General features: G+C 42.9%; 3 protein-coding genes across 4 annotated transcripts; 2 read left to right on the plus strand and 1 right to left on the minus strand.

The window, feature by feature from the left end:
* The first annotated feature begins 1551 nt into the window (after nucleotides 1–1551).
* gnl2 (G protein nucleolar 2) lies at nucleotides 1552–13405 on the plus strand. Its single transcript, XM_080857610.1, has 16 exons — nucleotides 1552–1722; nucleotides 2207–2291; nucleotides 2885–2979; nucleotides 3709–3848; nucleotides 5744–5928; nucleotides 6362–6428; nucleotides 6647–6805; nucleotides 7533–7646; nucleotides 8553–8681; nucleotides 9389–9493; nucleotides 9589–9747; nucleotides 10337–10444; nucleotides 10746–11263; nucleotides 11674–11756; nucleotides 12663–12742; nucleotides 12917–13405. The coding sequence occupies exons 1-16, from the start codon at nucleotides 1659–1661 to the stop codon at nucleotides 13052–13054; spliced, it is 2229 nt and encodes a 742-aa protein (XP_080713736.1). The 5' UTR covers nucleotides 1552–1658; the 3' UTR covers nucleotides 13055–13405.
* Nucleotides 13406–13549: 144 nt separating this feature from the next.
* Nucleotides 13550–16287, minus strand: dnali1 (dynein, axonemal, light intermediate chain 1; the record flags this gene model as incomplete). The annotated part of the gene is made up of 6 exons (XM_080858314.1): nucleotides 13550–13585; nucleotides 14381–14545; nucleotides 14743–14921; nucleotides 15068–15237; nucleotides 15649–15782; nucleotides 16207–16287. The coding sequence occupies 6 exons, from the start codon at nucleotides 16285–16287 to the stop codon at nucleotides 13550–13552; spliced, it is 765 nt and encodes a 254-aa protein (XP_080714440.1).
* A 597-nt stretch (nucleotides 16288–16884) lies between these two features.
* Nucleotides 16885–21616, plus strand: LOC308380209 (chromatin modification-related protein MEAF6-like). Of its 2 annotated transcripts, XM_080857486.1 has the most exons (8): nucleotides 16885–17034; nucleotides 17665–17780; nucleotides 17883–17970; nucleotides 18147–18192; nucleotides 19346–19535; nucleotides 20033–20062; nucleotides 20688–20721; nucleotides 20890–21616. In XM_080857486.1, the coding sequence occupies exons 1-8, from the start codon at nucleotides 16945–16947 to the stop codon at nucleotides 20905–20907; spliced, it is 612 nt and encodes a 203-aa protein (XP_080713612.1). In that variant the 5' UTR covers nucleotides 16885–16944; the 3' UTR covers nucleotides 20908–21616. The 2 variants fall into 2 exon arrangements, with proteins under 2 accessions (XP_080713612.1, XP_080713613.1); XM_080857487.1 differs by lacking the exon at nucleotides 20033–20062.
* The last annotated feature ends 9 nt before the right edge of the window (nucleotides 21617–21625 follow it).

Genomic DNA, 21625 nt, shown 5'->3' on the forward strand with positions numbered 1-21625 from the left:
AATGTAAAATTACAATACTAGGGAAAAATGTTAGGTGTGTTTGTCCATAGCCATGTTCTAGCTACAGCTATTAAACATCAAATTGTATTTCAATTTGGTATGCTAAATTACTTGTCCAAAGTAAAACAGGAATATGTTTTGTTTTCTGCCGTTGCCTGTCCCGATTTCGTTTTCCTTCATATTTTTCGCTTCTTTGACAACAACGATTTAACGATCTAAGCCTACCACTAATATAGCCTTTCCTTTACCATTAACACTGAAGGGAAATAAGCAGAAGGCAGTTTTTTGGTGTCTTGCTGTTAATGCACCACCACAACATTCCTTCAGATTGGACAGAATCGCTAGGGGGGTCTCATTTTTACATAACACACAAGGAACTGCAGACAGTATCACAGTACACATATCACATAGACTCATAAAGATAATAGAAATACACACTCACAATAACACAAGCAGGGGAACACGAATACAACCTAAAATGGAACATTGAAAACAGAATTGAACATTAGTCATTCTAACGGCACACACGTGCAGTGCATTATTACACACACACACACACACACACACACACACACACACACACACAACAATACAAACCTGTTTTCCCCAACCCTTTCCTATTTAACCGCCCTCAACTCTTACTCTCTCCTGTGCTCTTCCCCTACTCTGAGGAGCAGGGATAACATGTGTTTCACAACCAGATACTGCTCTGTTAGACAATTGTGCCAACTCAAAGACGATGGCAAGAAACTCCAAATCCCACTAGGATTAAAGAATTTGTTGCGGAAGTAGTACCTCAAGATGCACTTCAGGATGAGGAATTCAACAGTTTTTCAATGAGGTGGTATCAGACTGGTCAGGTATCATCTTTCCCCGCCCCTTTAAACAGCTTTTAGTCATACTGTGGCTGCTAATCAAGATCCATTCAGGTGCAAAGTCGTCTTATCTTATTCATTCATCATAATACTAGTCTAATACCGCTGTACTACTACGGTCTACTACTAGGCTACTACTTATAATGCTAATAATAATAATGCGCTTATGCAGGGAGGGAATCCAATTAATGATAATATAGCCTACTGTATACATAATAATAGTAATACTACTACTCAAATAATACAAATAATTATGTTTTTATTTATTTATGCGTTTATTTGAAAAGCAGTATACATTAAAACATTTCCCAGAAAACGTAAATGCACCGGAATTAGCTTGGTTAGCTATTTTTCATCCATTGTCCCCTGGCATGGCATGGCAGAGAGATATGGAAATAAAAGAAAGAAATAATAATACAAAATTATATAATTAAAATAAATAATAATAATATAGTGGACCCCCAGTACAAACTAATAAAGTATGATCTCTAATATTGAAATATTACTCATAAATAGTGATTCAATAATTTCTGTATTACTATTTAACACAGTTATTAATAATACATTTTTATTTTTTTACATTACCGCTCGGGGTGGCAGTTTACCACATAGACATGTCTATGGTTTACCAGCGCACCCTTTGCTCTGATGTGTGAAGTGACGTATTTCCGGGTAGTGCGCTGGGTACTACACGTGGATCGTAAGGAACTGGGACCCCCTGAGTAAACGTTGAATTTATACCCACATTTCATTTCTTTGAAAAGCTCCCGAAATACCGTCATCATGGTGAAACCCCAGTTTAAAGGGAAGATGTCGATAAATCCCTCATCGTCCAGTAGTAATCCAGGTAAGAATACCGAATTTAGCTAGCTAGCATGTCACATGTAAACAGCTAATGCTAGTTTTTAGGTAATGTTAACAAGCTAACTGAAACGAACTTCTCCAAAAAGTATCCCGTTCAGCAAACGCAAGATATTTGTTTATCGACCTTACCAAGACTTGGAGTATAAAATGTCGGTCCTTCGCCGCTTATTGCACAGAAGACAGATTGTAGCTTTGATTTGGAATGCAGTGGTGTTGACCAACAGCTGTGGAGTACTTGGCTGTTTAGATCATTCAGATCACGTGAAGATAATACCCCTGTCCTAAGTGTCAGTTTAAAGTTAGTTTATAGAAGTATGCCAAATGACGAATCAATGAATGAATTGATTTCTAATAAGGTATATTATTTAGTATTGTAAACATTGTTGACAATATCCTAAATGTTACCGTAGATTTGTCTGTAGGCAGCTCTCCAAAGTAACTTTCCCTGTATTTTTTTCCATTCCAAGACCGCGCCAAGGGGGCCGGAGGAAGCAACATGAGGGACCGTTCTACTATCAAACGCCTGAATATGTACAGGCAAAAGCAACGATGGTATGTAGCTCTTAATGAAGGGGTAGGGTGTGAGACAGCGGCAATCTTTGGGATGCCCTCAACGGTAAAAGGAAGTTGGCGTCAGACGCATTGCCATTTAAATAGGGAACATCATTAATATAAAAAACACAGAATAATACGTTTTGGGTACCCCAGGAAATGTAGGATATGAGCACCCTAAGACATTATAGGATTTCTTTCATCTTACCTTTCATTATTTGTACTTTGCATCATTTTGTAATGTGTAGCTGTAATATGCAGACCCACACACATTGTATTATACAATAGCAGGGGTGAAACGGGGGGAGATTGCCCACTAGTTAATTAAACACGTATGGCGTTTTTCTCTCAAATGAAATGCTAAAATGGGTTGCCAAACTAAAATTTGGCGCCTGTGAGTATTCCTGTGTGGCCTGCCACATTACAGTCTACAGTATGTGTGGGAAACACTGTTCAGTTACGGGCAGACAATAGCCAGGCTGAATACAGAACACCCTTAACTGTGAAGGTGCCACAGACCCTTGTTTAAACGATTTGAAGCTAGAACGGTAAAATAGTTCCTGTTAATCATGTTTTTTTGTCTTTGTCTACAGTAACAACAGAGGGAAGGTTATTAGGCCATTATCGTATCAGTCCACTGTGGCTGATGGCACAGTCGCCAGAGTGGAGCCGAACATCAAATGGTTTGGTGAGTACAGAGGTCTTCTGCTTTTTCCTCACTAAACATCCATACCAGCACACAAGTTCCTCCCCCCTGGTCTAACTTTTATACCAGTCAAAAGCACTCCCAAACAAGTTAAGACATATCAGCTGAAATAATACATAGGAATGGTTTTTAATTTTTCTAATTGTGAGGTCACTCAAAACTCCAGCTTTCCTTCTGTGTGAGTAAGAAAGGTCAGAGCGTTTTTCCTCAGGTCAGGTCTCACACCAGTGTAGACTTGTTTGTCAGAGATGACAACATTCAGATAGTCAGATTGCACACTTTCATTTGAATTGGAGGAGATTATATGACCTGGTGATGAGGCACATTTTCTTCTAGATCGCATTGGTCTCGTCAATAATTAAACATCTCCTAGATACTTGATATACCTGTATCGGACACTAGCAGGTCATGGTGAAATGGCTGCTTTTGCACAGTGTGTTTCCAATGATCCCGGCACAGTAGTTACTTAGAGTGTTCAGTGAATGAATGTTCATGTAATGATAAACTGGAAACCAAATCATTTCATTTCACAATTTTTTTTTTTACGTGCAACATTAGTAATAATAATGATAATAATTGCAGTGTTCCAACTTCCAACAGACTTGCACATGTGTACATAATTGAAACATGTCGACCTTCAGGCTCTAAGTCGCCCATCTGTGGTGATCTTCAACACTAAACTGCATCTGTCTTTCTCTCCCATCCCTTCAGCCAACACGCGGGTCATCAAGCAGTCGTCCTTGCAGAAGTTTCAGGATGAGATGGGTGCAGTGGTGAAAAACCCCTACAGGGTGGTGATGAAGCAGAGCAAAGTGCCCATGTCCCTTCTGCACGACCGCGTCAAAGCCCACGTCAGTACACACACATACAGACACGCACACACACACACGCACACACACTGCCATTTCATAGTGCATCATCTCCTCAAATTTGATGCATTCACAGATAATTACTATGTCATATATGGTGTGTTTCTGGTTCACAGCTGTAGAGCACAGTGTGGGTTTGAGGACAGACATGCTTTCGGCTTTCTTTCCTAACGGGACGGGCTGATCCGTGCTTTTTTTACTGGCTGTGAAGGCCACATTTGTTGCCTCGTATCAGACAGAGCAGGAATGATCTAAAAGCCCTCGTCTCTGCAATGCACACAACGGCAAAACAGCAGAAACCTCAGAGCGGCTAAGGTCCTGTGCTCGCCGAACATGCTGTTGATCTCAGCCTCAGAGATGTGAGCCTGTTTCCTCTTGACTCCAATACTTGCCCCCCCTTTATTTATTCATTTATTGATATACGGTAGTAATTTTTATTTATTTATTTATTTGTGGTTGGTAATTTATGTAGATATTTGTGTTTTCTTTTTGAAATCTCATCAGTCTTGCCTGACTGATGTGAAAACTGCTAATGTGCCGATGATGAACCCATAATGGCCTATCAAGCTTGTCAGGATTAATTTTTTTTGATGCCCTTGTCCCGACATCCTGTTGGTTTGGTTTTTGGGTTTGGTTTTGTTTGTTTTGCGTCTCGTTTATTGCCGCTCTGATCCCTCTCCGGCACACTCTGAAACTCCAGCTCTTTCTGCCGACGTCTGCCAAAACAGAGCTCCACCTCTTCCAGTCACCACCGATTCACAGAAGATTACCCTGCCGCTAATGGGTACCAGCAAGAAACTGCTGTGTGCCCTGGGGATTGAGGCAAGACAAATGGAGTATCGGGATGAGCGAGGAGAGGTTCAGATTAACAGCGGTCGGCACAAGAATGTGCGAATGGCCCGAATAGGCTTCTTTTTACACCAGACATCAGCAAATAATGAGTGGCAAGGCCGCACATGGCTTGGCCGGTGTCAAAAGGGCGTCCACTGGATTTAAGAATACGAGATCAAAAATCCCTGTGCAGATTCTCACAGTTTTTTCCTTAAGTCTTGAAATGAACCGACTTTGACAAGATCTGGTGAATGTTAGGCTATTTAGTTTCTTTTGTTTGTTGCGACATGACTGACTGACATCAATCCTGGAAATGCCAAATAACATTGCATTGGCTGTTTGGTGTCTAACTCTGTCTTTTGTCTTAGTTTCTCACATTCTCGCGTGAGCGAGCCCATCCAAAAAGAGTTGCTCCATCAATGAGAACTTTTTTAGATTTTTTTAGGATTGGAATATACATGTATTCCACAAGTTTCGATCACAAAAGTTGCGGGATGCATTATGATTTCCTGACTTGCTTGAAGCTTTGAATTACACGCCTGCTTTCCTCTGAGTGCCTCGGTTGGCCACTCATCAAGAACTCAGCTGGATTCCACACACACCAAACCCGAAGCCCATCTGAACCGACCATTCGGTGTTCACCTGCAGTTCCATCTCCAGCCTCCAAGCCAGCTCCAAGTGGCTGCTAATGATTTTATTTCATTTTATATTTTTGCTATAAACACCAGGTCTCTCCCCACTAATGTGAACGCTGCACGGAAGTGTTTATGTTGAACTTGACTTGCACACTCCATCGGTAATGTGAAGCAGGCGGTTGTAAAACCAGCCGGTGAGCATACAAAGCTTTGCTCTGCTGTTGTAGCTTGGCTGCTCTACTGTGATATGCTGCTTTGCTGTGCCGATCTGGCTCTACAGCACTGGTCCATCGCTACTAGTCTGCTCTGGTTCTAGCTGTCAGACTAGCTGAGACAAGTGTCAAAAAGTGTCCCTCAATGTTCGCTCTCACCACCTTCTCTGTGTCCCCCCCCCCCCCCCCCCCCCGACAGAACTCCAAGGTTCATATCCTGGACACGGAGACGTACGAAACGACATTTGGCCCCAAGTCTCAGCGTAAAAGGCCCAGTTTATGTTCGGATGACGTGCAGGACCTCTTGGAGAAAGCCCAGGCTTCTGCTGACACCTATAGTGCAGACAAGGACCGGGACCTGGTCGTAGAGGACGATGGCATCAGGTAAACATGCAGCAGGAACAAAGCAATACAGCTGAAGGTATCGTGAGGATTTAGATAGGTCTAAGCACACTCTCTGAAAAGGTAAGGTTAAACCACAGAAGCATTTTCAGACAGACCTGTCCCCTTGATGATGTCCTTCATATGTTTGGTGTTATTTAAATGTTTGACACTATTGTTCTCAGGGGGATTTCTCCATTTGCAGATGCAATCATAAGTTGTATGTTCTTTATAACTTGATTTTAGTAATGCAAACTATAGCCACAAGTCTAAATCCAGAAAGAGTTCAACTGTTTGTTCTTTTGAAGATTTGATGTTACTGAGATCCTGTTCCCCAAAACACTCAGAGTGGAGGCTTTTGAAGGGATCCTCCTCTCTACTTTTGCTTGTGTCTCATCTCAGTGTTCATTAATCAGTGCTTGGTGGTGTTTTTTAGGAATGAAGCTCGTGAGGAGATTTTCAAGAAAGGACAGTCCAAGAGGATTTGGGGTGAACTTTATAAGGTAACCAAAACCCAGCTAGCTTCCTGGCCTTCAAAACTGCTCTGACCCCTTGCTCTAAGACACATATCCACACACACTTAGACTTTTCTCTCTCTCACACACACACACACACACACACACACACACACACACCCTTTCCACCGCCTAGACAAGGTTTGCCAGCTGATACCTTCTTGAAGTGGCCACCAAACTTGACCTCCCACCCGCCTTCTCCGCAGGTTATCGACTCCTCAGACGTCATCATCCAGGTTCTGGACGCACGTGACCCTTTGGGCACGCGCTCCAAGAACATCGAGACCTACATCAAGAAGGAGAAGCCCTGGAAGCACCTCATCTTCGTGCTCAACAAGTGCGACCTCATCCCCACCTGGGTCACGGTGAGCAGCTTCTGCAGCGCGTTTTTCCCAGTCATTGATGAAAGTTTTCTGTTTTGATGTGCATGACTAGCAGCCCTTTGTTTATCTCAGACCCCCCCCCCCCACACCCACACATGCACACTCACAAACACACCTTTATTTTCACATGTACATGTGTTTGTGCTTAAAAATCAAAACTGGGGGTCACCAAACAGGAAACAGGAAGCAAATTGCCTGCTCCAAAAGATTTGTTTATCGGCTTCAAATTACTGCGGCAGTGTTTTTTTTTTTTTTGTTTTGTTTGTTTGTTGTTGTTTGGGTGTCCCGTGCCAGGTACCTTTGTGCGTTGCGTTAATGCTTTCTTTGTGTGCGCATACAGCATGTTGGAATGGAAATCTCTCATCAAGTTTCCCTCTGGTGTGCCCTCGCCAGTTCTGCTTCGTTTACCATCAGGGGTATTTATCTTAGCCTGACTTCATGGCGGAGGTGTGTGTTTGTGTGTGTGCGTCAGCGCAGTGTGTGCGTCAGCGCAGTGTGTGCGTGCCGTGGGGAGCAGAAGAGCAGAATGGATGAGGTGTCAGTAGACAGCCCTCAGATGAAAACTATTACACAGGCTTATTATGGGTAATAAGCCACTGCTTATAATGGATGCTTCATGCAGAGCCGTGAGTGGATCAGTATGGGTATGTTCTTGTGAAGGGTGATGTATGTGCTAACAGTGTGTGTGTTTGTGTTTTTTGTGCTGTAGAAACGCTGGGTGGCCACATTGTCCAGTGAGTACCCCACGCTGGCCTTCCACGCCAGTCTCACCAACTCCTTCGGCAAGGGCTCCCTCATTCAGCTCCTACGCCAGTTTGGCAAGGTACGCTTCGCTGTCCCCTTCATACGAGAACAGAAACTGCAGCAACAGCTTTGTTTTTTCTCCATTTTTTTGATTCCTCATCTGTATTTCTTCCATCCCTGCATGTCATGGTGTGTTTCGAACTGTTGGCTGAGAGTGAGAGTCAGTGATCGAGCGCACACACACACACACACACACACACATGTGTGCACCTCTTTTGTCATGCTTGCGGCCGGGTGAAAAGGTGAACTGATGATTATCCATGTGGCTCAGTCCCCTCGTCTTCCCCCGCTGTCCCAACATCACTTGGTCTCCAGGCAACGCTCCCGACTACACATTTGCTGTCAGCCCCTATTTATAGAGCCTGGGCCGTAAACAAGTAGTTGGAAGCTCTAAAAAGAGCGTGCAGGTTCCCGGACAAATAAATTAAGTTGAAAGTTATACTACTGATATACTCTTTTAGCCGAACAACAAGTCCAGGAATACCATAGTTACTATGAAAGAGTTGTAAATCCTGGGCCGTAATCACTTTGAAGAGCGTTGCGTGAAGCAAACCACTATTTTCCCCTTTGGAAACATCAAGTAGACCACCAGAACTAATGCTGTGTTGAACTTGGAGAGCTGTGCTAATAGATAATATCGTGTCCGAGTCGTATTGTGGTCTTGCGCAAGGACAGAAGAGACGCACTGTTTTTAAAACTCTGTACCAGCCAGTATGTTTTTTTTTTTTTTATTTCACTTGAAAATGTGCTGATTTTTTTATAAATAAGAAACTGGAAAACTGTGGCCTTTGCAGCTCTTATCTCCTATTGCCAATTTAACTTTGTCCTTTCTTGTTTGCATTCTAAATGTACAGAAGAGAGAATGAGTGCTTACACTGTCTATCACTGTCCGTTTGTTTTTAATTTCTTACATTTGCCATTGCAGCTCCACACAGACAAAAAGCAGATAAGTGTTGGCTTCATTGGTTACCCTAATGTTGGAAAGAGCTCCATCATCAACACCCTGCGCCACAAAAAAGTATGCAATGTGGCGCCTCTCGCTGGCGAAACCAAGGTAAGGCAGCAAAGCCCTCTGCTCACCTCGCCCTTCATTTCACCCGTAATGCAAATGCCAAACGCCTTGTACTTCTTATACAATGGGGTTTGTTGGCAAATGGCTTGTAATGTGCTCAATACTCCTTACTCCCACCATCAACCCCCTTTTGACAGGGGTAATTTACTTGTCTGGCATTTTTTTCATGTTGAAAATGACACAGAATCCTCATTCCCAAAAATCGGAATGGTAGTATATAATACATTCTTGGATAGCTTTGACATGAGTGTGTTTGGTGGAGGCCATGAACTTTCTGTAGCTTTCCAGCAGGCCATTATGGCCTTAAACACATGTATTTGTGTGTTTGTGTCAAAATTACCCCTCCGCCCCTCCCCATCCTGTCAGCCATCTCCTTTGGTTGTACAAACAGGCTGTGAGTAATGGTTCTCTTAGAGAAGACGAGAGGAGGTAAGGGAAGGCTGATGATGACTCGTTTTTTATAACCAGATTGAAAACAGCCATCTTCCACTCTTGGGTATCCGTTGCGATTCCAAAGCACCGGATAATGTGTTTTCCCCTCTAACTAGATTTATCCTGATCTGTTTTCTCCTCTAACTAGACGTCTCCTAAACAATGTCCGGCTATTGGGTGTATCCAGGTTTCAGCCTGGAATGATAGAATAGTTTCCCTGTTTCCATGTAATCCATGTATGTCATCGTCCCTTCCAGGTTTGGCAGTATATTACCCTGATGAGACGCATTTTCCTCATCGACTGTCCAGGTGTTGTGTATCCTTCCGGGGACAGCGAGACAGACATCGTTCTCAAAGGAGTGGTAAGGCCCCCCCCTACGCTACCATCAGACATGCATATCATTCAAAGCTGTCACTGTTGGAGTGGATCTCACATACATGAACTCTCCTCGGCCAGGTCCAAGTTGAGAAGATCAAGACCCCAGAGGACCACATTGGCGCGGTGCTGGAGAGGGCCAAGGCTGAGTACATCCAGAAGACCTACCGAATTCCGTCTTGGACATCTGCCGAGGATTTCCTGGAAAAGCTTGCATTCCGCATGGGAAAACTCCTTAAGGTCTGGCCGCCATTAGCACAAAAAAAAGGTGTACACCCTGAACGCACACCCTGTGTGTGTGTATGTGTGAGTGTGTTTGTTTACCTAACTTTGCAAGTAAACAGGCACGATGTGTCACGTCCGGGCCTGCTGGGTGGAGACGGGCCAGAGCGTGCCAGTGGGGGCTGGTGGAGTGAGTCAGCCACAGAAACTGTTCCCAGGCTGCTGGGTCGGGCTTGGCTCGACCCGGCCTTGCCTCTCAGCCCACAGCAGCAGCTGCAGAACTGACTCCACCGGTCACGGCTCTCAGAAACCAGCAGGCCCGTTTTAATCAGAACCATACTCCCAGAAAGCAACAAATGAACATTTCACCAAATACCTAACACTGAGAAAGTGCTCCTCAGAGAGGATGACCACATTGGGTCTTCGTCCGGTGCTGGTGATGTTTTTAGGCCTGTTCGTTAGATTGGGTCTGGTTTATGGGAATGGAATTGAAATGGAGTTGTTTTGGTTAATGAGTGAGTAAGGGTATGAGATCATACTCTGTGGCTTCTGTTTGATTAGGAAATGTGTTTTAAAATCCGCCTCTGTGTGTGTGTGATGATTGTAGGGCGGTGAGCCTGACCTTCCCACCGTGTCCAAGATGGTGCTGAATGACTGGCAGCGGGGGCGCATTCCCTTCTTTGTGAAGCCCCTTGGCATGGATGCAGATGAGCAGGTGAGGGAACAGGGCAAAAGGTTGTTAGCCACAATGTTAAAACTTCAAATGAACCTTCTGCCACCTTCTGGTAAAATGCAAGTATTCTATTCTAAATTGCATTATCAAGGTTTTATGCAATTGATGACATTCTTTCAATGTGTCAATCAACAGTTATTGTGATCCTTTGTGAAGGAATATTGAGTATGACATGACATTTTTTTATGGCATTGCAGCCTCTACATTCTGGGGGGAGTTATGGCGTACGTCCCTTTCACTGGTTTTAAGTAGAGGTACTTGTTTTAATTTGATCCCATCCTAGGAGAAAGCAGCATTGCCCTTGGAAGGCCCTGTTGTAGAGGCAGAGGAGGCCATGTGCGAGGAGCAGCTGCCAGAGGAGCAGATAGAGGCCACGGCCTCTGACAACCAGGCCCAAGAGCTGCTGAAACACAAGCAAGAGCAGGTGAAGAAGATGCTGTCCAACATCCGGCAAAACTTCGGCAAGATCAACGTAGCGCCTCAGTTCACTGATGAAGACCTGGTGCCCGTCGAGACCCCTGACCTCCTCGACCTGTCTGGCAGCGAGTGCGAGGACGAGTATGGTAGCGAGAACGAGGATGGTAGTGAGGAAGGTGACGGTGAGGATGAGGAGGGAGGAAATGAAGATGAGGAACGAGAGAAAGGGGATGAGGAGAAACCAGTCAAGGAAGGCCCCGCTCCTGATGCTGAGAGATCAAAGAGCAAGAGTACACGCGAGACGAACAAACAGCTGGATGAGAAGATTGCCAAGTTAAAGCATTTCCTGGATCGGGCAAAGTCCAAGCACTTCTCGGCTATCCGGTCAGTCTTCCATGATTATGGAATTATTTTTACCCCTTTGAAATGCGGCGTTGTTCGCCAGGAGTTCTTGAGTGAGTGAGTGAGTGAGTGAGTGAGAGGGGTGTCTTGAGGTGAACTTGTGCCCCTCTCCACATTCCTGGCCATTGGTAGAATCTGGCTTGTCTTCTCGATTTGCCTCTGGCTCATCTGCTTGATTTATGCTGCCGTCTTCTGCGTCATTGTATTGTTAATGTTTTCGTTGTTAAATTTCAGATCACGGCTTATCCAAGGCTTGGCCTGAAACACTTAAGTGGTGTATGATTTGTGGAGGTCTCCCCTCCCCAGGGCAGACCCAACCCACTAACGCCTAACCTTTGGTAGCGGGCAGTTGATATTGTGAGTAATGTGTTCTCCTTGTGTTTCTTTGACAGAATCCCAAAAGGTCTGTCTGAGAAAGTGTTTGCAGACATGAAGGAACAGAAGACCGCTGCAAATAAATCCAAACGCACTAAAGGTAACTCCACCAAATCTGAGGACTCTTTTTTTTTTTTTTTTTTTCAGCATGTCCGAACTGAAAAGGGCATGTTTGGATGGCAAGCTTATTTATGTGATACAAAGTTTTAGAAAATGTTTTGACCAAAAATAGACAGACAAAAGCCCAAGAAAGCCATGTCTCCCTTGTTTTTTTTTTTACTTCCCCCATGTTGTGAGTGGATATTTTAATCCTTGTCACAGAGAGAGCATAAGGTGCTATTCCACTGCAGGAACCCATAGGCCGCTTTAGGGGGGCCGGTACCTTTAGGTGTTTTTCCACTGCAGAAATTGCCCTTGTAGGACCTCTTTCATGCCTGTTTTGAGGGGCAAAATAAGTACCTACTCCTGGGTAGGTACTAATGTGGGGCACGATAACTGTTGGGTGGCACACTCAGTGACGGCTGACGCTTATTGGTTAAAACTATGTGAATGGAAGACAACAAACGCCCTTTTTAAAACCTGCCAGCTTTTGCTAATGTTACTCAGTGAATACAACTTAATGAACCGTAGAGTAGGGCCTCCAAATCTGTACTGACATATTTGTAGCAGCTCATTGAGGCAGAACCCCACCAGGGGATTCATTTCTTTAACCCCTGCTAAAGCTATGGAAAAGAAAGGCACAGGCTTAAACTCACTTCCTCTCAAAGGACACGCTCAGGTTACATTTTTTATTTGATTATTAAATGTCGACCCTAATTTCAGTCTGTCAATAAAGAGTTTATATCATCTGACTTGTGAATAAGTCATAATAGATCCTCCGTTTACAGTTTTTGTATGTAGCATGGATGTAAGTGTTGATGTCCGCATAAGGTAATGATAACTGTTGTGAATTTTTACGGATTCCTAAATGTGATCTTCATCATTGTCTTCGTCATCTCTTACGCAGGCACGATGCAGGCGGGCAAAAAGAGGAAGGCTGAGGATGATGAAGAGCCAGAGGAGAGAAACAAGCTCACATCTAAAGAGGTATGTCCTGGCATGTTCTCCCCGCGTGCCTCATCTGTCTGGGTTGACACCACAGATGGATGTGTTCATGATTGCCTCAAAGACGGAAAGAAAGAGTTCCTGTTGTTTCTCAAGCCGAAACACTTGCATTTGTCTTATCTCTCTGTTTTTCTTTTGCCCTGTCTGTCTCTGCAGAAACGAAGGATCGACCGTTCCCAAAAGACGAAAAAGGTTGGGGTGCGATATTATGAAACGCACAATGTGAAGAACAAGAACAAGAACAGAAAAATACCCACCACAGAGGGCAAGAAAACCAAACGAACCAAAAGATAAATATTTGGGCCGCTCAAATTATGTATCTTTCAACGGACATTTTGTGCAAGTGAACGGCTGGAGGTGGGAATTATATTGGTGTATTTAAGATTCTGATTTGTCCGTCATTAGATCGGACTGAAGAATGCTTTTTTTGATCGCCTTAATTTACCTACCATCCTGGGAGAAAGTGATGGCCTGCTTCTACTTGCTGCTGTCTTTAAAAACACATTGTTCTGTATGGAACGTTGGTATTTTTCTTAACTATACAATGCAGCCCTTCTGCTGCATGCCAAACAATGATCTGTCAGTGGCTTGTACACTGGAGTGGCATGTCTCTTTGGATCTGTTAATAAAGACGCAAAGAGGCAACTGACTTTTCAGTGTCCTTTATTGCAAAAAAAATGATTTTGGCTTGGAAAGTGTAAATTTCCTTGGAAATGCATTTATAAAGAACAGTCTTGCTGTGCAGGACTTCATCGTGCTCGGAGCACGGCAAGTCCAAAAGTAGGATGGTTATTTCTTTGGAGCAATGATGCCTTCCAGCTGGGCCTGGAAACATAAGAGAAGATTAAATGTTACGGTCTCATATTTGATGAATATCAAATGTCCTCCAATTGGTTATTAATTTACTGACTTGTAAACTTTATTTGTATCAATTCCATAAGACCCCCCTACTTTGTCATGTGTTGTGCCCTTCATAGAGGGGTGATACAACTAATAATGTATTCAGTGGGAAACTAGTTAACACTGACAATTGGATAACAGTACAACATTTTGTGCAATGGCAGCCATTTAACCCAACCAAAGGATCATTGCACTGCCCTTATACACACAGTTGTTAACAAGTGTTTGGTCAAAGTGCTCACTGTAATACAGAAGAGCTGTTAAAGTCTCATTCACAGGTAGGCTGAACGCAGAAAAAACTGAACTACTACAAGTCTCACAGTCTTTAAAAGGAAGGGCTGGATACTTATGTTCATTTGCCAAACTGTTATCAAAAGAGACTTTCAGTTCAGGTAAGTTATACATTTTAAAAGCTTAGCTGAACCCCTGGAACCAATGCCCTTGATGTTCTAGAGCCTTGCAATACTAATTGAGCTAAAGGATCATTGAACTCTTTCAGAATTGGTATATCCATGACTTCTAGCATTTGCGTCAAAACATTCCTAGAGAGAACACAGAACAAAATATGACATATTGTTGCTATAATAGGTTATGGTCAGCCTTGTATGAAGTCTAAGCATGTGTGTGTGCACCTGTTCTATGGGGAGCTTCAGAAGTGAAATTCCACTGTTTTTTAAGAGTGTGAGACCACCTTAGGCTCCTTCTTTGACTGCAGCCTACCTTGAGTTGCTGGTTGGTGCGTTTGAGAAACTGAAGCTCCTCTGTGTGCTTCTTCTCCTCCACCTGCCGCTGCTCCGTTTCTCTCTTTTCTATGGCCTCGCACTTGGCCTTCTGCTCGTTCACCTGGCGCTCCAGGTCCCGCTTCTCCATCTCAAGGTCTGAGATCTACACGACAGGTCAACATTTATTTCAGACCAATGTCCATCTTATCCCACATTGATCATCACAGGTTTTCCTATTGCAGACAGTGTCATGAGGATGCCTCTAAAGGCATAAGCTCCTCAGGTGTATTTCTTTATCTTCCCAAACACCAGATGTTATATTATTTTACATTCCTCAGACTTGGGCTGACCCACACCTACCATCTTCTCCATATCTGACTTGCCCTGCTCAGCTTGAAGGGCTTTCCTCATGCCGAAAGCCACACTGCTCTCGTACAGTGTCTGGTAAGCAGCGATGCTCATCCGGATCTCATCTCGAACCCGCAGCAGTAGCAGTCCCCTCTCAGAGCAGTTTATTGTGACCTGTCTGATCAGTTCATCTACAAGAACCAGATATGTAAGAACTCAACAAATAACAAATAAAAGTTGAAACTCCTACCACTCCCAAGTAAAACAATTTTACTTTAAGAAAAAGCTACTACCAGACACCATAGCCTGAGGTGCTGGCCTGGCCCTTGCCCCTTACCAAAGCACTGTGTGTAGAGCTCTCTGCGAACAGGACAGATACCCGTCTCCCTGGCCTGCCTCTGCTGCAGCTTCAGGCCCAGCTGTTCCTGTAGGTGCACTACATCCATGCGCGTGCAGGGTGTGCTGGCTACTTGCTGCACCCACAGCTGGTTGGTTTCCATCCATTCCCTGCAAGACACAACCCACACGGGGGCAGCAGACACAGAGAGAAGAGAGAGAAAGAGGACACAGACGTGTGCAGATATGGCCAGGGGTGAAGCGGAGATCTGTGCAGGAGCCCAGACTTAACGCTTTTAGATCACCTCCATGTAGAAGCTGACTGAAAATGTTCCAGCCCTAATCAGATCTCTAGAGTAAACTGATTTATCATGATGTTAATTCAACTACAACCACCTAAATAAAGAGCATGCATTCTTTCCCCCTTTTAGCAGGAAGAAACTTTCATCTTGTTAGGTTTGTGCAAAATATTGCACAAGCTGGGTTTCCATCTAAGTCTGAACACTTGTCGGACATTTTTAAGCAAAGCGATTTACAGAGCAGGGAAGACATGCATAGCCATGGATTAAATTTCATCTCTACCTGGGTGGAAGGATGGAGTTAAGGATTTCTTCTGTTTGTTGCTTAGTGGCATCAGCTGTAGGGGTCTTAGGTTTAGGTGGAGGAGGAACTGGACCTGTGATGGACTGCTGGGAACTGACTTTCAGGGCACGAGCCTGAATTCAACAAAATGTCAATATCAAATATCTAAACAGTTTTATTTCAGGCAGTTTGTATAGGGCTAATGTGTAAATATGTATACAATTATTTGTTTTTATAATTAAAGTTTTGATAATATAGATAATACAATTATTCAGTAATTTTCTCAAGGAACAAATAGGTTGTATATTCATACAGTATAATGAAAGGTTCAATATTTTGGCATTCAATTAATGCAAGCTGAACAGAACTTTAGTTTTAAAAAGACAGTGTCACCAGTTAACGTAAGAAACTAGCGGTATAGGTTATATAACTTTGATAACAAAAATATAAGGTCAGGTGAGCCAGTCAATTAGCTATTACGTTAGAAAAACCAAAGGCTGCTGTATAAATGTCCGGTTAGCTGGCTTAAGCTATCTGAGAAGCTAAAGGGAAGTTTACCTTTGGAGACTTCTTTTCTGTGTTCTTGCTCACTAAGACTGGGTTGTCATATTTCACTAACGAGTCGGCTGGAGGTATCATGTTGGTAAACTGAGTTGACGGTACAATAAAATGAAAAAGTTGTTTTCAACTTATAAAACAAAAAACTAAAAACATTAACACATAGCGCCAGTTAGCTTGCGTCACCCTTACTACCTGTTTATGGTTACCATGGCAACGAGGCTTTACTCAACAGCAACACAGACTAGTTTAGATCAGGAGTTTGTTAATAATATACACACCGTAGTTGTTTGGTGGAATGCATGTCTTTGGCACTTTCTGTCTTTTTCTGTCCTATTATGTTTGTGATTCAAACCTAATGCAAATCGACGACTTTTGTAGCACCACCTGCACACAAATTCCTCAGATGTTCAGCAGACTTGTTGATGCAAGACATAATGTTAAATTAACCTACATATTTTATGGGTTTTAATTGTATAAAATGTGAGCCGCAACTTATTGACAATTAAATTCAGTGACTGTACCAAGGCCAGACCAGTTTAGGACCACTGACCTGCACAACTGAGTCGTGGGGTTAAACGGGAACTCTCCACTAGGGGGCTAAATTACGTGCTGAGTTAACGTAGTAGAACGTAGGCACGAATACGTATAGAGTTTGACGCAGCACGCACTGGTGCCTGTTTTGAGTTTGTCTTCCGATTGTTTACAAATTCTTTCTTAATTTCGAATTGATAAACTATGGCAATGCATGTGAAAGCGGCCCCTCTGCAGATCCCAGACACACGCAAAGAACTGACAGAATTGTTGAAGAGAAAACAGGACCTTGCGGTAAAAGACCTTGATCCACAGACCCGCATTTTCTGGTCAACAATGACAAAAGCGTGTGTAGCTTTGTTAGCGTTAGCTAGCCAGCTAACATTGCTTTCATGTCTTGTTGTTTTGGGTTTGTTATTCACCCACAAGGCGTAATTCCACAGTGTATTTTTGTGTTAGCTATTAGTGTTAGCTATTAATGTGTAACCCAGAACACTATCTGAAAGCAGATCTTTCTTGATTTTTCGCCTGGCTTATTTTTGTCATCAAACAAAATCCAGCCTTGCTATTTAAGCGTGCTACTTTAACTGTAGGCCTACTATCCTATTTTATATGTGTAACGTTAGGCAGCGATGTTAACATGGCAATACATGATCTGTTGCTACTGCAATTTCATGAAGTTACGTAAGGCTGTCATATTTGTTCAGAATGTGCCAAGGCCCAGGCCTCGCCAAAGGCAGGTACTAGTCACCGTTGATAGTATAATTGTGTGCTGATGCTTTGGAGCGTGTCTTTTCTATGAAATAAAGTACGTCCATACTTTCAGTCAAATTTGCTGAGAAGTCATACTTGATATCCTAGCTCCAAACAGTACATTGAAAACTAGGGATGTTCCTTGAGAAGGCTAAATGATTGCTCTTTTAGGAAACATTGGTTAACCTCGAGAGGCAGATCTATGCATTTGAGGGGAGCTACTTGGAAGATACACAGATGTATGGAAACATTATCCGTGGATGGGATCGCTACCTCACCAACCAAAAGTAATGCCTTCAACTGTCTGTCAGTTAATATATACTGTCAATGGATTTGAGATGTCACTGTAAATCTGAACTGTTTGCCATTCAACCCATGCTGCTTCACAGAAACACAAACAGCAAAAATGACAGACGAAACCGAAAATTTAAAGAAGCAGAGCGGCTTTTTAGCAAATCATCAGTCACTTCCGTCGCTGTAAGTTACACTATGTTTAAGTCACTTAACTCAGTTTAGCTTTAGCTCACTGAGTTGTGGCTGTAAGTAACAGTAGCAACTTTTACAGTGTATTCTGTGGTTTCAAGCAAGTGTGTGTGTGTGTGTGTGTGTGTGTGTGTGTGTGTGTGTGTGTGTATGTATGCGTTTACTGACAGGCTGTCAGTGCAATGACCGGAGTCCAAGACCAACTTGTAGAAAAACGTAAGTACTGCCCTGATGAACCCTGCCATAAAACCCTTTTATTACATGCTTGCAGGTAAAGCCAAAACAGAAAACTGTGAAAACAGTCTATTTTGACACAGTAATATTATATGCAGGGGTTATATTGGGAATTGTAATAATGGGGGGGGGGGTGTAAGGGTTGACATGGTTGGACATACGTGTGCGCAAAAGAGAAGGGGCAAAATATGAACATATACATTATATTTGAATAAAGAGATCACACATATTCATACTTTAAAGTATAATTTCTCAACTATTTTATAATTTTTAAAAAGTAGCTTTATTGCTATCATTTGACCAAGGTCTGTTGTCTGCGCTGACAACTCTCTGCTCTGAATTTGGCAGTGCGCAAAACTAACGCAGATCACAATAAAGCCTTTATGTAAGTGTACTCTTCTGTATTTCAGTATCGAATATAGGCAATGCTCTATGTTGAATATTGCAATAAACAGATAATAATTAGTGATGTTATACCTAGGAAATGATCAAACTAGCTTGCATTACCTACCTATGACGTAATTTGCATTGCTTTTCTATTCTGCTCAAACCAAAACCAGGCTAGCTATCTTGACAGTTTTACTTAAGCTTGCCAGCCAGATTAATCTAACAGTGTAGCAAGATTTGAAGCCACCTGTCGCTAAATGTCTTGTGTTAACAAGTTAAATCAGCACATAGCCTACATTGTCTAAGAAGAATATCAGACACATTTACATCCAGTCATGAAACAAAATGAAGTCTCTGTGTCTCTTTCGGACCTATCTTTACCCCACCTTGCCATCCATATATCTCTTTTCCTTCCGTGCCATCTGACTTAGAAGAGGTTGATTTTGAGAGGTGGCTTTTGGGGAAACCCTGTGAAACTTCTGATGTTCGCAAGTTGCTACATTTGAGCCTATATGCAACTCCACAGCTAAATACCAGTAGCTGCAATTAATCTAGAGTTTTTAGACCTATTGGTAGGAGTGAAAACGTGTTTTAGTAATTGTTTTAATTCTTAAGACTGAGAGGTGTTGTATAGCATATATATGTATATATTGTTGAAGATGAGTGTGGTGAGGTTGAGCATCCTCTGATGACATTGAAGAGCAATGTGACCCCTGACTCTATGCTGCTCTATATGTGCTGGTTTTAGGGGAACCAGGCAGTGGGTCAGAGAGCGACGGGTCTCCGGACTCTCAGAACCAGGAGAACGAGCCAAGTCCAGAGGAGCCGGAGGAGGCGGAGGGAGTGGCCCACACTGGGAAGCCACAGAAGGCCCCCTCCTCATCTGCCGGAGGCCACCATGGCAGCCACAAGAAACGCAAAAACAAGAACCGCCATAGGTTGGTCCCCCACACCACACCACACCACACCATGCTACCTATACAGGATTCACACAGTCAAGAAAATGTCAAAAATCCCATTTTCAAGGGACATCAGTGAAGTCATGAAACTTTGATTTTGTTATATGGTCAATGGTCAATGGTCAATGATAAGGTTTTGTTGTCTGAATTTCTGCAGTGTGATACAGTTGAATTGACATAGATTAACTAGCCTTTTCGGAAGGCTACACAAGATCGCTAAATCCTGGAGAGACTGACTCATAATAATTGCTTAATTTGACATATGGACTGCATGAGTCCATGTCTGCTGGCTGTATATAGAGTGATCTTTTAAAGCCTAGACTCAATATCGGCCCTAACAAGGTCACGCTGTGAGTCATGAAGCTGTACAAGCACATCTTACATCCAGTTGGATGCATTTAACTCATCGGTGCTAGCTGGAGTTTCAGCATCTAATCTGTAACCCACTGTTTTCTCTCCTCCTCTGCTGCACTCAGCCCCAGTGGCATAAATGACTATGACTTTGAGTAAGTGTGTGTGTGTGTGTGTGTGTGTCTGTGTGTGTGCGCGCGTGTCTGTGCGTGTGTGTTTGTGTGTGTGCGTGTCGGCTTGCTGCATGTTGTCTTTTTATCGTTCCTTTCAACTTCTTCAGCCCCTCATTCCCTAAATGCTTGAGTTTGAATACTTTCATGTTTACTTGGTAAATTGTTTCAACAGTTTAACTGTGTGTCTGTTTATTTTTATAAACAAACAACTTTATGATAAACAATTATATAAACAAACTATCATATTATTTATCTTCTTCACCACCTAATTCCATAAATGCTTGATCTTAAATAATTTCATGTTTTTATCGGTAATTTGCTTAAGGTGTTTATTTTTATGGTAAAAATGCTCAATTCCTCAATTTCAGGACAAATGCAGGTCTTAACGTTGACTTTCAACCTACTCTATAGTTGGTTAGAGTTGGTTAATCTAACCAGCTGTTATGTCATGCTTGTAGCTGTCATCCATATTGGCAGATGCCCAGACCGTACTTCCCATTTCTCCATCCAGGCAGTTTTTTTGATAGATTGATAGATTGATTGATTGATTGATTGATTGATTGATTAAAACATGACGTAAAAAAGTCTCTCCTTGATTTGGCCCTAGGATGGACCTGAAGATAAACAAGAAACCACGAGCTGTAAGTACCACTGCTTAGTTTGAGTCCTTAATGGGATCCAGCCAGCTAGAAATAAATGTATTAAGTGCCATTAAATAATGACATGCCATGATTTCCAGTCTCCATGTTCTGTCTTGCTCCTGCTGACATGAAACGTAGTTCTGTCTGAAATGTGCTTCCTATCCTCAGCCTCAGCCGGACTTCTAGGACCCAGGAGGAAGCGCGCGCTTGCATCTGGAGAGGAAAACACATGTGAGGAGTTCAACAGGAACAGGCAGCGTGGATCCGTGCTGGAACATGTGGATGTAGTGCATGGTCTCCGTGGTGATGCAAACAGACAATAAATAAGCCTCAGCCTGAATTAGGCCTGTTTGGAGAGGGACAGGTTCGAGCAAAACGCCATTTCTTCTCTCCCCCTTTATAGGATGCGTCGGCCATGTTTGTGTCATAGCAGAGCTTCATGTGAACACCGTGTCCTGAGGGAAATTCTTGGTTCCATTGTGGCCAGCTGATCTTCTAATAGACTAAATCAGGTTCTGACTTTGGGCGTTGATGATGCATTCCGTTTTGACATGAGGGTTTTGAATTGCTGACCCTTTACCTTTTAGTACTGTTGTGCCTCAACTGTGTCGTATTGTTATTGTTTGTAGAATTCTGGTGAACGTAGGTGTGGGTTAGGTGCTTTATTAAGCCATAGAACTGGAACAGGCTACGTTCATTGAAGTTGCAGGATACTTGAGCAGACTGAAATCATTTTTTCAACACTCCAGAGAATTTCCCAGAACTTCAAGAAATAACTGAAAAGGCAAGTGTCTCATCGTCAGGCCTGTCAGATCCATTTACTTTTGAACTATGAAATTCTTTTTTTATTGTTGATAGTTGACATTTTTTCAACATGAGCTATTCTTTTTGTACCTTATACCTC

The sequence above is a fragment of the Sprattus sprattus genome (assembly GCF_963457725.1).
Source record: "Sprattus sprattus genome assembly, chromosome: 19".
Classification (NCBI taxonomy): Eukaryota; Metazoa; Chordata; class Actinopteri; order Clupeiformes; family Clupeidae; genus Sprattus; species Sprattus sprattus.

Bases quoted from the DNA above. Each gene is read 5' to 3' on its own strand.
- LOC308380209 (XM_080857486.1), top strand. From the start codon at position 16,945: ATGGCAATGCATGTGAAAGCGGCCCCTCTGCAGATCCCAGACACACGC. The intron at 19,536-20,032 runs GTTGGTCCCCCA...TGCTGCACTCAG, and splicing joins AAAAACAAGAACCGCCATAG to CCCCAGTGGCATAAATGACT. The intron at 20,063-20,687 runs GTAAGTGTGTGT...ATTTGGCCCTAG, and splicing joins ATAAATGACTATGACTTTGA to GATGGACCTGAAGATAAACA.
- gnl2 (XM_080857610.1), top strand. From the start codon at position 1,659: ATGGTGAAACCCCAGTTTAAAGGGAAGATGTCGATAAATCCCTCATCG. The intron at 6,806-7,532 runs GTGAGCAGCTTC...TTTGTGCTGTAG, and splicing joins TCATCCCCACCTGGGTCACG to AAACGCTGGGTGGCCACATT. The intron at 7,647-8,552 runs GTACGCTTCGCT...TTGCCATTGCAG, and splicing joins TCCTACGCCAGTTTGGCAAG to CTCCACACAGACAAAAAGCA.